Source organism: Dipodomys spectabilis, unplaced genomic scaffold, assembly GCF_019054845.1.
Source record: "Dipodomys spectabilis isolate Male_0828 unplaced genomic scaffold, ASM1905484v1 ptg000163l, whole genome shotgun sequence".
NCBI lineage: Eukaryota > Metazoa > Chordata > Mammalia > Rodentia > Heteromyidae > Dipodomys > Dipodomys spectabilis.
The window spans coordinates 15,837,723-15,852,122 of record NW_024870840.1 but is presented as its reverse complement, the minus strand read 5'-3'; the positions used below and the strand labels follow the sequence as shown (position 1 = coordinate 15,852,122).

At 40.0% G+C, this 14,400-nt stretch overlaps 1 protein-coding gene across 1 annotated transcript in view; it reads right to left on the bottom strand.

Moving 5' to 3' along the window:
• Polr3b (RNA polymerase III subunit B) overlaps positions 1–14,400 on the bottom strand; it is a 91,048-nt gene that overhangs the window by 62,944 nt on the left and 13,704 nt on the right. The window contains exons 9-11 of the mRNA XM_042693255.1: positions 12,094–12,202; positions 3,530–3,652; positions 1,838–1,957 (exon numbers count right to left, since the gene is read on the bottom strand). Coding sequence (XP_042549189.1) covers positions 1,838–1,957; positions 3,530–3,652; positions 12,094–12,202 — 352 coding nt within the window. The remainder of the gene's footprint in view (positions 1–1,837; positions 1,958–3,529; positions 3,653–12,093; positions 12,203–14,400) is intronic.

The window sequence follows — 14,400 nt, the reverse complement described above, 5'->3', positions numbered from 1 at the left end:
TCCAGCCTCAGCTGCTGTCTACTTGCAACCTCATGAAAGACAGGGAATGAGAATCTCTCCCAACTTAAGGTTAAATCCAGCAAACGAGAGTATATGGTTTCCCTTATTTGCAATAACTAATATATGTATAGGACAAGCAGAAAAGGTCAAAAGCTATGTACATATGACCATATAAGAGGATGCTAAGCGAAATGAACCCCAAGATAGGGACACAAGAAGTTTTATCTTTTTTTTTTAATTGTGAAAATACTGTACAGAGGGGTTACAATTACAAGGGCAAGATAACAAGTACATTTCTTTTTTTTTTTTTTGTGGGGGGGGAGGGGATCGGTGTGGGGCCTGAACTCTGGGCCTGGGTGCTGTCCCTCAGCTCTTCAGTTCAAGGCTAGCGCTCTACCACTTGAGCCACAGCGCCACTTCCAGCTTTTTTTTTCTTTTTGCTTATGTGGTGCTGGGGAATCAAACCCAGGGCCTCAGGCATGCAAGGCAAGCGCTCTACCGCTCTACCACTGAGCCACCTTCCCAGCCCATGAGTACATTTCTTATCAAGCATTGTTGCCTCCTCCTTTGTTTCCCCTTCCCATCCCTTCCCAACCGCCCCCCCCTCCCGCCCCGAAGTTTTATCTTTGTTGCTGTTGTTTTTAAATGTACTTAGAATGTACTATGTGATTTTGTTGTTGTTGTTGTTTCTTTTGTATGTTCTTCCCCCATGGTATCACTCCTGTTTTTCACTGCATTTGACTCCGGTGCCCTGCATCTTGTATATACATTTTTCTAATTTGGAGAGGGGAAGGGAAATAACAAAATGCTGAAACAAGGATATAGGATGACCCATTGTAACAATGAGATGTACAAGATACTATGTTGAAAAAGAACTTTACAACTTGGTGGAGGGGGAGAAGTTAGGGAAGTGGGGAGGGAAAGGATGAAAGGGGAAAAACAAAGGAGAGGGTAACAATGCTTGATAGGAAATGTACTCATTACTTACTCATGTAACTGTAACCCTTCTGTACGGTATGTTTACAATAAAAATATCTATTAAAAACTCAGCAAACTATAATATAAGGAGAAATATAATATATAGTCATTTTCAGCCATTTTTGCTATGCAGTGAGATCAGGAACAGGGCTACAATGCTGTCTGCCATGCAACAGATATTTGACAAAGTCAGGTGATAGGACAGATGATCCAGCCTGTTGTGATGACAGAATTTTCCTTGTAAGTGATCAAGTCTGGACAGTGTAAATTTTAGAACTCAAGATCTAGAAGATGAACTCATCCAGTAAGCATTCTCAAAAGCACCTATTGTAGAAATAGCCATCCAATAATGTGAATGTACTTATTGTTATTTACAACATTAAATTTACATATATTTTACCATAATAAAAAATGATATGGAAAAGGTACTGTGAATTGGTTTGGGGGGGGGGGGGCAGTACTGGGGCGTTGGAACTTAGGGCTTTGCACTTGTAAAGCAGGTGCTGCTTAAGCCATGCCTTTAGACCTGCTTGTTTTACTTTTAAAACACGTAAGACATCAGCGCGTTCTTTTGAAACTATTATTTCTAGTACTAGCACTCTTTTATATATACAAAATAACCATAAGATTGAAAGAGCATGACAGAGTAAACTTCATGCTAATGAATGACTATACTAACATTCTGAACACAAATAATATGCAGATAAGGGAAAATTACTTCCAGGGGGAAAGTGTTGTCCTCTTTTTAAAATTCTCTTTAAAAATACACTTTCAACAGTGCAAACTATCATTCACAATTCTTCAGCAGAAATTGACGGATTCCACAATCATTATTCTCAGTTGCTAAAGTGTTACTCACCGGTACATGGGTCAGAATGGTAGAAGCCAGGAGCTCTCTTGCTTCTTCTATTTTGGTTTTCTTCGGTCCACCTCCCCACATTCTTTGCCTTCTTACTTTATTCCCTATATATTTTAGTGCCTATAAAAATCAGATAATAATGTTCGAATGACATCACTGGTAATCTTTTGTTAAGCACCTACCCACACACACATTGTACACTGTAAGCACCAAAGATAAAGACTCTGGTTATAAAGAAAAGTATACTAGGAGTAGTAAAAAAAAATCAACATTTACTATAAACCAATGACATAACACCACAACGGTTCCCTTTTTAGTTTTTCGATTGTTTTCTTCCTATAAGATTGTCATTTGAGTATTTTAGGAATTTTTTTTAAAAGCGTGTTTGTGTAGTTCTTTAGGAAAAAGTTCTAAAGATTCTTCTTTAAGGAAGAACTGGAGGAACTCAGAGGAGAAGAGTATCCCTGTGATATATCACAATGTCACCTCTTCCCAGGAAACAAATGATGCCCAGTCTCTTAGTGTGTGAAGGAGGCATGAGGAGCCCTAAGTTTGATGAGGAAGGCAGGACGATACCCCTAGAATTTCTATATTGTCGTACGAACCCAGAGAATAGACAATGTACATACATATGGACAAATCAGAACTGCCTACTGCGGTTGTGTAGTAGGGAATTCCTACACCTAGCTGGGCTATGAGGAATGTTATGATGATTTTTACTTAGCAAACACTTCACAGGTCTGAGACTAGACATCCTGAGTATGGCTGCTAGGGCTTGCCCATGTGGGAAGGGAAGTACAGTTGTTTTTATTATGTTCAGCATAATGAAATACTGTCATCTTTGAGTCTTCTAAAATTCCCGGATTCTTTCCGGAGGAGCTGAGCAGGTCAGTGAGGACCTGTGGGGGAAGGGTGGTGGGATAATTCCTGGGCCTTTCTTGCTGTCTGAAGTAACTGGCATTTAGGAAACGGAAGAGAGATCACAAACAACTGGATGCCTAAAGTGGCTCAGCTGGAAAAAAGCCATGAGACACATTAAGGATGGGGGCTATAACTCAGTGGTAGAGTCCCAGGTTATCACGCATAGGCTATGTGTTTGGTCCCCAATATGAGAAGAAAAACAAGATGACAAGAAGAAAGTGCATGGCTCCTCCTCCAATCAACCCTCTACACTAGAATTGCTACAGATTTTTTTTTTTGGTCGGTCATTGGGCCTGGGCGCTGTCCCTGTGCTCTTCAGCTCAAGGCTCTACCGCTTGAGCCACAGTGCCACTTCCGGTTTTCTAGTGGTTAACTAGACATAAGAGTCTCACAGACTTTCCTGCCCCGGCTGGCTTTGCACCGAGATCCTCAGATCTTAGCCTCCTGAGTAGCTAGGATTACAGGCGTGAGCCGCAGGCGCCCCGTGCTACACATTTTTTAAACTGAAGGTTTTGTCCTTATATAAGAACAGAACTCTCTTGGCCATATAGTCCTCTTCTAAATTAAAGACCACAGGCTCCTAATTTGTCTAGCAAATTCCCCATCCAATCTACACTAATGAGCCAAAAGAACTTTCTCCAACTGCTCCCATCTCCCCGACACCCTGCCCCAATCCACCACCCCAAAAACCACTGCACCTGACACCTTATCGCTGAGCCGCATGAGAGCTCAATTCCAATTTAGAGCCAAGGACACCAGGGAAAGACACACCTGCATCTGTGTGAAAATCTGAGCTTTCTGGCACTCCTCCAGACTGGGCCCGAAGGCGGCCATCACGTGCTCCTCTGTCCCAATCATCTGCACAATTTCCTGGTCACTCTCAACACCCATGGCCTAGAGAGGGAAGAAAAGACGGAAAGAGTGTTGGCTTTGTGCTCACTCACTGACATTTGCTTATGCTAATTTGGCATTGTTTGTGGTATTACTTCTAAGCAAAAGCTAACTCTTCTCTCAGAAACGGTGCCATCTGGCATTGGCAGCCACAGCCCAAGCTGCAGAAGAACCTGAAGCAGAAATGTTCATTAGGAGGAAGAAAACAAACATTCTCAAGCATTTTGCTCATGTGTACTACTTCTAAAATTTTTAAATATTCTAAGAGTTTCATAGTGGAGAAAGGAGGCCAGAAGGGATAGTGAGGAGGACTGGTCACAATTACAAAGGCAAGCTTGTAAGGAAAAAAGAGCCAAGGGCACTGAATCAAAAAACACACACTGCTGAAAATGAGCAGAACCCCAATTACTTTTGTCACAACATTAATTTTTCTGAGACTTGTCAAATTGTTGGTATTCATGTGAAAAGAATTTTCCGAACGGATGTTTTACCTCACTATTCAAGAGATATTGAGGCTTTTTGTAGACTTTAAAAGAGATGTTTAAAAACTAAGAACACACTTAACAGGTTTAAGCAACCCGCTTAAGTGTTTCAAGGTGGATGCAGCGGAGCAGGGCTTTGTAGATCACATATGGTCCTAAAACTCACTCCTTCACAGGTTTGCCTGGAACTCTGCCACGGCGAGAAACAGAACATAATCCCTCTAAACCTCTCCTGGCACGGTGATAATCTGCTCCTTAGAAGTTAGGAGAAAGTTATGTGTGCATTCAATTCTTCCTTTAGTGTTACAAGGAAGACAGAACCAAAGGGAAACTGTCAAGTTCTGACTGCCGTGTCCTCAGGTCTCCTCAAAAGGAGACAGAGAAAGGGGAATGAAGCCACATCCCAATGTGGAACACGGAGGGAACTGTCCTGAGCATGACTGACGGGCAACCATCTCAAGCCACGAGGTCAAAGGTGTTCGTCCTAATTTAATGATACGTCACAGCTAGTACTGTCACACACCCTGTTCTACCTCATGGGCAGTGAGGCAGCAGCCCAGAGCCCTTCCAATTCAAAAGTCTATGAATCCACATGACCTTCTGGATAAACTCACTGAAAGGCGTCAAGACTTTGAACAATGCTAAGTTGATGGTGTGGCCCCTTAGACCACTTGTGTGGTAGTATGAAAAATGTTCACAAATTCTTTGGAGACTCTTCTACAGAAGTCGAGGAGTGGGGTATGAATGACTTTGGAAACTCCATCATAAAAGCACTGTTACCTTGGCAAAAAAGAAAGCCAAGCCAGAAATACCAAGCCACACAACCCCCAAATTACAGAACAACAGAACCTGGGCAATGATTTGTTATATGCACAGATAACAAAGGCGACAATTTTTGGAATCAAATTCAGTTTTTGTATTTAAAAAAAATATTTTTCCATTTTTTAAATGGATAGGGTCTTGCTATTGAGTCCAGACTCCATAGTAGGCCTCAAACTTTCAATCTTTCCATCTCAGCCTCCTGAATTCTGGGATAATAGGCTTGTGCCACCATACCTGACTTTTAAGAAACTACTTTTAAACTATACAACTAGATTGGTTTAAAAAAATTTTTTTTTATAAAATAATGCTGAGATACAAATTATTTTTCATTATTCTACCTTTTGCAGTTTATTTAGTTAGTTAGCTGCTGGTTCTGGTTTGAACTCAGGACCTTGCACTCACTTGTCTTGACTGGTGCTTTACCATCTGAGTCATGCTTCTGGCCCAGTTTTTTGCCAGTTATTTTGAGGATGAAGTCTCGCAGGGTTTTTTCCTGCCAGGGCTGAAACTGACCTTTGATCCCATAGATCTCAACCTTCTGAGTAGCTAGAATTACAGATGTGAGCTACCAGCACGTCTTGCAGGATTTTTTTAGCTCTACGGTTAGTAAAATGGACATTAGAAATTCTACTACTTACAAATGAAATAAATTTATTAAGACAGCTTTTCATAGATGAAAGGACACTTACTAAAAAAATTAAACAAAATGGTCTGTTCCAATGTTTTATATAAAATACAAACTAGGTTATTCTTAGCTTGAGCATGCTGAGCCACACTATTCCCAGGATGATTGCATAAATGTAAAGCCTTCACCCACACTTCCTCCTTGGTTGCACATGGCCAGTCAGAAATACTAGAGCATGCTGGGAGCTGGTGTCTCATGCCTGAAATCCTAGCTACTCAGAAACCTGAGACCTGAGGACTGAGGTTCAAAGCCAGCCTGGGCAGTAAAGTCCATGAGACTTATCTCCAATAAACTACTCAGAAAAAGCTGGAAGTGGCACCATGGTTTAAGTAGTAGAGGCTATCCTTGAGCACAAAGCAGCTCAGGGAAAGCACCCAGGCCCAGAGTTCAAGTCCTACGACTGGCCAAAACAAACAGAAACAAAACTAGAGCATAATTTTCCTTTACAAAGCTACAATGGCAATGTAAATTCATTTTGCTTGTTGATTTTTTTTTTTGCCAGTCCTGGGACTTGAACTCAGGGCCTGGGGCACTGTCTCTGAGATTCTTTTGCTCAAGGTTAGTACTCTACTACTTGAGCCACAGCGCCACTTCTGGCTTTTTTTGCCTAGCTGGTACTGAGGAATTGAACCCAGAGCTTCACGCATGTTAGGCAAGCATTCTTCCACTAAGCCACCTTCCCAGCCCATGCTTGTTAAATTCTCAAAATAACAGTATGTGGGTGCTAAGAAAATAAAAATATAAGAAAACCATGAATATGGTAACTAATTTGCAGTGGAGTCCAATCACATTTCTCTAGAATTTTTGATGTAAGACTTTTCACCAACCTAGTAAAATGAAAGCCAAACACAGAGATGTGCAAGGGCAGACACTAAGGATGGGTAAGAAGGGCAGGGAGACAGATGAGATGAAGCCAGAGTTGGCATGGCAGTCATGTGGTACAGGAGCCTCCTTTCTTTAGGCATGCTGACCTTGAAATCTCACGGTCTGAAGACTACCTAAATTTTTTTTGGCAATGTTTGTTTTAGTAATTTCAAGTGAAAAAGACAACCAATTTGACTGTCTACTTTGGTATTAACAATCATCTTTTTTTAACCTCCCTATCTGATACATGGGCTGTCACTCCCAGTTGTCCTGATACTGAATCTAAGTAGTGTTTTTTTTTTTACTACCTAACATTTTCAAATGGCCAACAATGGATCTAAACAGACTGATTAAGCCCCCAATACATGTCTAAGTTGTGAAACAAAAGAACACGCCAAGCACATGTTAAGTGACACCATATGTCAGAAAGAATGATTATTGCCAAAGCTTTCCAGCAAAAGAACCTCTTTCTACATGGAATCACTGAAACACAGGGGCTATAACTCGTTACCATCAAAAGGGCTCCAGCTCCAAAGACTGAAATGACTTCATGAGTAGTTAGCCTTCAGTAGTTGCAGCTACAAATAAATGACATATTGCTATGGAAACAAAATGCTCAACCATTCAGTTTACAGACATAATCTAGACATTTTAAAACTAGCTCTACATGGAACTCTTTATACTCGAGATCCCTGAAATGAATCCTACTAACATGTTCAGTGGAAATGCTATCTAATGACCCTATGAGAAAACAAAGATATAGATAGCATATCCTGCAAATAACAGTCAAAAAAATTAGCAGGAGGCACTTTTAAAAAAATGGTCATGCAGTCTTCTTGGATAGCTGCAGTGTGACTTTTAAAGAAAGAAGAAGGAAGATCACTGAACAGGAGAGAATGAGCTGCACACTAATGGTGACTGTTGAAATACATTGTATATAGATCACAATAGAGATAACTTCTTAAAGTATCAATACTCAGAAATCTCGAATTTTTCTCTCAAGCAACATTCATTTGTTATTATTATTATTATTATTTGTCAGTCATGGGGTTTGAACTTTGGCTTGGGCACTATCCCTCAGCTCTTCAGCTCAAAGCTAGTGCTCTACCACTTGAGCCACAGTGCCACTTCCAGTTTTCTGGTGGTTTATTGGAGATAAGAGTTTCACGGCTTTTCTTACCTTAGCTGGCTTTTGAACCGCGATCCTCAGATCTCAGACTCCTGAGTAGCTAGAATTACAGGGTGAGCCACCGGTGCCCGGCTTCATTTGTTATTATTAACAGCAATTTCAGCAGGTAATATGAGAACCGTGAGGTCCTCTTTAACTCTGTAATTGTTTCTCTTTAAAAATGAAAAAAAGCTGGGCACCAGTGGCTCATGCCTGTAATCCTAGCTACTCAGGAGGCTGAGATCTGAGGATCGCAGTTCAAAGCCAGCCCAGGCAGGAAAGTCCGTGAGACTCTTATCTCCAATAAACCACTAGGAAACCGGAAGTGGCGCTGTGGCTCAAGCGGTAGAGCACTTGCCTTGAGCTGAAGAGCGCAGGGACAGTGGGCAAGCCCAGAGGAGTTCAAGCCCCACGACCAACCCCCCCCCCCAAAAAAAAAAAAAGAAAAAAAAGAAAAACCTTAGCCAGGCATTGGTGACTCATGCCTGTAATCCTAGATCTGAGGATGACTGTTTGAAGCCAGCCTGGCAGAAGAGACTCTTATTTCCAATTAACCAGCAAAAAGCCAGAAGTGGAGGTGTGGCTCAAGTGGTAGAATATCAGCCTTGAGTGAAAAAACTAAAGGACAGTGTCCAGGTTCTGATTGCAAACTGTAGTACTGGCATAAAAATAATAAATTAATTAAAACTTGTGTGTAAGTTGTTTTCTTCTTTATCTTTATGAAGTAGCTGTACAAAGGGGAAGTCAGGTAATGAGCACAGTTTTTGGACAATGTCACCCCTTCCTTCACTTTCCCCATTTTCCTCCTCCCATCCCTGCTCAAAAGTTGCATTGTTCATTTATACATAGTATACACTGAATGCCGTGACTACACTTATTACCCTTCCTCCCTCTATTCCTGTGTCCCCATAAATTGGTTTCTAAGAAACAATGTCAGTACCACTGAAATTGGGTTGTGTTTTCCACAAATCTTTGCGGCTACAGAGGGCCACCACAGTGCAGCTGCCGAATGCCTGGGAACGCAAAGAGGAAAGTGGGAAGATTCATGGGCAGGAGAGCCTTGGTGGTGACTCAAGTCCATAAATAAGGCAGACCTAGGCCTCCAAGGTTTTTTCTGTCATACTCAGACTCAGCATGGAATCTGGAAACCCTGCTGATTCTGTCACTTTTAGCCAATTGTTGGATACAATCAACAACCATCAAGTCCTAATGACTGTCAAGGTCTGTATTAGTGCCACACAACACAACAAGAGAAATGATGTGCCTTTTTCTAGCATCCCAGTTTATTTTCCCAGCTCTGACAGTAAGTATGTGAGGAGAGCCAAGGAAAGAAAAGGGCGCCCCCTTTCAGGCATTTTTTTTTTTTAAGTATTCCATTTCACTGAGTTCCACAACCCTCTTGGGGTTTCCCCAGGCTCACCCCAGATGAATTACCCAGGACTTAAAATAGATAAGAAAATTTGCTCTAAGAAACATAGCCAATGAGTGGAGAAATTGATATTTAAGGTAGATCTGTTTGACTCTAAACAAGCCATAGTCTTTGCTGCCCCCCAGCTGGAAAAGTCTAAACCACAGGTAGCAAACAAGTTCCTGTCAGTGTACTCAGACTCCTGAAGAAATTGAAGATCCAAAGACTGTGCATGACCAAAATATTTAGCTCACTTATTGGAACCACTTTTTAAATGCTTATTTTAATTTGTATATATTTATCAGATTATTAACAGATATGTTTCTGGAAAAAAAAAATGGCAAGCTGGGCCCACTTTTTTGCTTTTCTGTTTTTAAGATATGTCTACTCCTAGAACTAAAATGTCACAGGAAATAATCAAGCCATACAAACATGTGTAAGGACACGCACCCTATGGTGTGTGAAGGAATGAGAACAAATAAGATAAATGATACATAAATGCTGTACCACAAGCACTCAACGTCTACTCAATACTCACTAAAAATGAAGCAAACATCTATTGATATACATAGAGAGCTGTTCATAATTCACTATTACATAAAAACAAAATTGTTTATGTTACAAAAATCACAAGAAAAGGATCTGGAAAATATATTGAACATGTGGCTATGCTTCTGAGCAGTTTTCTGAACTTATGCAACGGAAGTACTCTTTTATAACCAGAAAGGGAAAAGTTTGAAACCACAACTGGAACAACATCCAGCTGTTAATTTACAGCCCTATCCTAAAAAGGATTTAAGTCAGCTATGTATGTATCTATTTAAACATAATAAATATCACAACATAAATATTAAACGAATTTGACAGAAGAAACTTTCATTAAATCTTTGTTGCCTCATAAAAGAGTACTTAAACTTTTCAGATATTTAGGCACAAATATATCTCATCATGCATAATTATAATAATGTCTGATTAAAGGCATTACAATTAATTAAAATTACTGGTCTAGAGAAAGCAGTACTATCCATTTACAAGTGTTCAAAACTTGCAAAAATGCCTTTTGGATACTTGTGAACATACTGCCCTCTGTTGGAGATATAATTCTACGCAGATAAATGAAAATGTACACCAGACACTTGGGCACTGTGGGAATCCCTTCAAGAAAATTCCTTCCATGCTTTGAAAATACAAACCTCCAAGAAAGGAAGTAAATGTTTCATGTCTTTCAGAATTCCTTTGGACTCTCAATGTAATGCACCTGTTATAATCATCATGAAAGACATTAAACAGCTTCACCTAACAGATCCTCACACTGAACTCAAAAGTACAGTAAGGTGTACAAAACACACAAACATTTCCTACAACTCCCTTCCCATAGTTGCATTTGGAATTTGGGTATCTCCCAAGTTAACCTGACTTGTCAACATGCACTAGATATCTAGGATCCACCATTTCACACTCCCTAGCCCCAACTACCAGCCTGAGTTAAAAGAGCCTAACTTCCTCCCTGACCCTCACACTTGGCCACTAGGTGAAACCTTTCACAATAGAGCCTCATCCCTTCTTTAGTCTTCCTTTGGAGGTTATAATCACAAGTTTTCCCTTTCTAAGGAGCTTAGTGAATTCTACCCCTGCAGATCTCTTCCTGTCATTTCTTAGTGTAACTCATAATTTATTTACATGATCACAAAAACTGCTGGATAGAAACATTAACCCAAAAGTGAAACCATGTTGATCAATGAGAATGATAATTATCAATCTCTAAAATTATCTGAAGGACCTAGTATGTCTTCAAATATTCTGAACTCTTTATTTCAATTAAACTACTAAGATTCACTTCATACCCATTTGCAGTCAAACCATTATTCATAGGAGTTGCACTGATAACTCATATTCAATTACATATAATTAGTAAATACTGAATCATTGCTCCTGATAGAAACACAGGGGTAGATTTCTGTGAGCCTACAGTCACATCTTTCTTAACTGATTAATACAGAATACTAATTTATGTGTTCTTCTGTATTAAAACACATTTATTTGAGTCAGGCACAGTGGTATACAACTACCATCCCAGTCACACAAGTATTGATTTTGGGGTACAATTCAATATATTTTAACAAAGAAGCAAATTCACAAATATGGAATTTGTAAACACTGAGGATCAACTGTGCCACCTAACTCTGACTTTCTCCTCTGTTTTGCTTAATGACTAATAACATAACTGTTGATAGGGTAGGTAAATACTGACAGCTGAGGGCAGATAAAGTGAGAAGAGTACACCATTTAAACTGTTTCTATAGGAAGTGTCTTTTGGGGTCTTTGCTACCAATTCACAGACAAGCTAAAAAAAAACAAAAGTGAATTATAGATGAAAGAGTTATTAGGAACGTCACCTACAAGGGTAAGGACAGCTGGGAACCACACTTATCCCTGTGTGATATGATATTACAGCAGTTTTGTAATAGCAAGATAGAGATGTGTAGGTTCATGGAGAGCTAGGAGCTGGTTAACACCCAAGTGGACAGTCTGTCCAAAGGAATACACTGGGACTGGGAGTGTGACTAGTATTAGGGCAAATGCCTACCAAGTGTGAGGCCCTAGCTCCTGCCCCAGTACTACACACACACAGCTAATGTAACACTGTCAAGGTGTCAGACACAAACAACAAAAAGAGCTAATCACAAAACAGTATGCATGGATGTATCAGACAAAACTGAAATATCCATGTTCTTGTATATTTTAAACTATCTCTTGAAAGATGCGCAAGCAACTAGTAATATGGAGTTCTGGGTAGGAGAAGTATGTGGTTAGCAACATCATAAGCTGGAGGCTTATTCATCCTATACTTCTAGGTATTTACTTTGTAAAATAGAAAAAGTACAGATTTATTAACTATCAATTTAAAATCCATCTATGCCAAAGACTTTTCTATTTCTAACCTTCCATATTTCTAATTATGTATGAGAATAAATCAGAGAAAGTATTTTAGTTTTCAGATGAGCTGCAGCTTACCTTAAATATGATCACAATGGGTATGTCTTCAGATAATGTGTTGTGCCTCAAATAGAACCGTCCCTGCTTCACCGCCATATTGGTTCTGCTTTTCTTTTCATGGGTGGAGCTATAAGTAAACACAAGTTAGGTAAATGGTGTTCTCGCTCAGTAACACGCAGGGCCATGGCTCTCAATCACTAAGATTCATCAATCAGCAAGATTCAACAGTCATCAGTAAAGTCCTTTCAGATAAGTATTTTTCAAAAATACATCCTGTTGGACACTGGTGGCTCATATTTATAGTCCTAGTTATTTAGGAGGATGAGATCTAAGATCTCAGTGGGAAGTCAGGCTGGGCAGAAAAGTCTGAGACTCTTAGCTCCAATTAAAAAAACCGAAAAGCTCGGGGCTGGGAAGGTGGCTCAGTGGTAGAGTGCTTGCCTTGCATGCATGAGGCCCTGGGTTCGATTCCTCAGCACCACATAAGCAGAAAGAAAAAAGCCGGAAGTGGCACTGTGGCTCAAGTGGTAGAGTGCTAGCCTTGAACTGAAGAGCTGAGGGACAGCACCCAGGCCCAGAGTTCAGGCCCCACGACTGGACCCCCCCCAAAAAACCAAAAAGCTGGAAGTGGAGTTCTGGCTCAAATGGGAGCACATTAGCCTTGAGTATAAAAGCCAAGTGAGCGTAAAGCTCTGAGTTCAAGCTATAATACTGGCAAAAAACAAACAAACAATGAGCCAGGTGCCAGTGGCTCACACCTGTAATCCTAGCTACTCAGGAGGCTGAGATCTGAGGATCACAGTTCAAAGCCAATGTGGGCAGAAAAGTCCATGAGACTTATCTCCAATAAACCACCAGAAAAGTGGAAGTGGCACCATGGTCCAAAGTGGCAGTGTTAGCCTTGAGTAAAAAATCTCAAGAACAGTGCCTAGACCCTGAGTTCAAGCCCCATGACCAACAAAAACAAAAAAAATCAACAACAAATGATGACAAAAAGATACACAACCTGCCCTTCCATAGCCACTTCCATAAACATTTCCAAATCTATAAATGTTTCTTTTTTTAATAAATGTTTCTTTAGCTTTGAGATTATGGTAGAAATTTGTGGGGGATAAGTGGTAATGTCCTTTGACCTACTGTACTTTGATTCCACCTGACTTACTCTCACTGTAAGGTATATATTCATGACAGATTGTACAGTGTACTTGAAGAGAAAAACCTCAAAACAGTCTGAGCCATACTTTATGAAGAAATATGTTTTAAAATTAATTAATAAATTATAGTGAAGCTAGGAAAAAAAGGAGCCTAAGAATCTCCAATTGATAACCTTTATTAGGTATAAAATTCCTAATGTTTTAATGAGCACAGAAAGGCTATATTAACCACAATAGCAATACATACTGGTTGCTGGTTACATTCTATGCATATTATCCACTCAGAGAAGCTAAGTTGCTTATGCAGTGTCATAGCCAGAAATAATTAGAATCTAAATTCAGATTTATTGGCTGTAAAACTGTGCATAAGGGAAAGGCATGGGTTCAAAGGCTGCTCTTACACTCAAGGTGACTCCGAGCTCACTTATCAAAAGAAGATAGGACCATTCACCTAGAAGATGGAGATGACGATGAAATAAACATGTATAAAGGACCCTAGGACCTGCTCTGAGTATGTGCTTCATAATAATTAGCCAGGCTGTTAACTGCTTCTCCACCAGAGAGAGCTGTAGGAACTCTGTTCTAAACTCTGCACTACACTCGTTCCTCCTAATACATTGTCAGAAGAGAAACTACCACACAGACAGCTATGCCCCCTATCTCTATTCCCAGAACTCACCACCCTCCAAATTTCAAGTCATGAATGATAATAAACCAGGGGAAAAAGTCATAGCAGTATTAAAGGGAAGTTGTTGTAGATATACAGTTAACTGTGAAAACAGGTGGTGAAAAGCGAAGAACATGATGTTAAGTCCATCATAAGAATCGTTGAAAACCGTATGTAAAATAGTCTCCACTTAAATGGATGTAAGAACATACATGTAAACAGCCAAAGGGTGAGAGGGAGCAGGAAAAGCTGAAGAGTGTTTTTGTATTTTTTCCCTGCAAGTTTCTTTAATGCAGCTGAATACGATGGTATATGTCTGTAGTTCTAGCAAGATCAGCTGGAGCTACACTGTCAAATCCTGTCACAAGGCAAAAACAAATTTCTTAATTAAAAGCTGAGCTTAATTAAAACAACTAGTGACCTTTCAAATGATGTCCCTATACTTGCATCAACGAAATTACATAAAGTCAATACTGTATGGTTACAGATTTACACCAATATCAG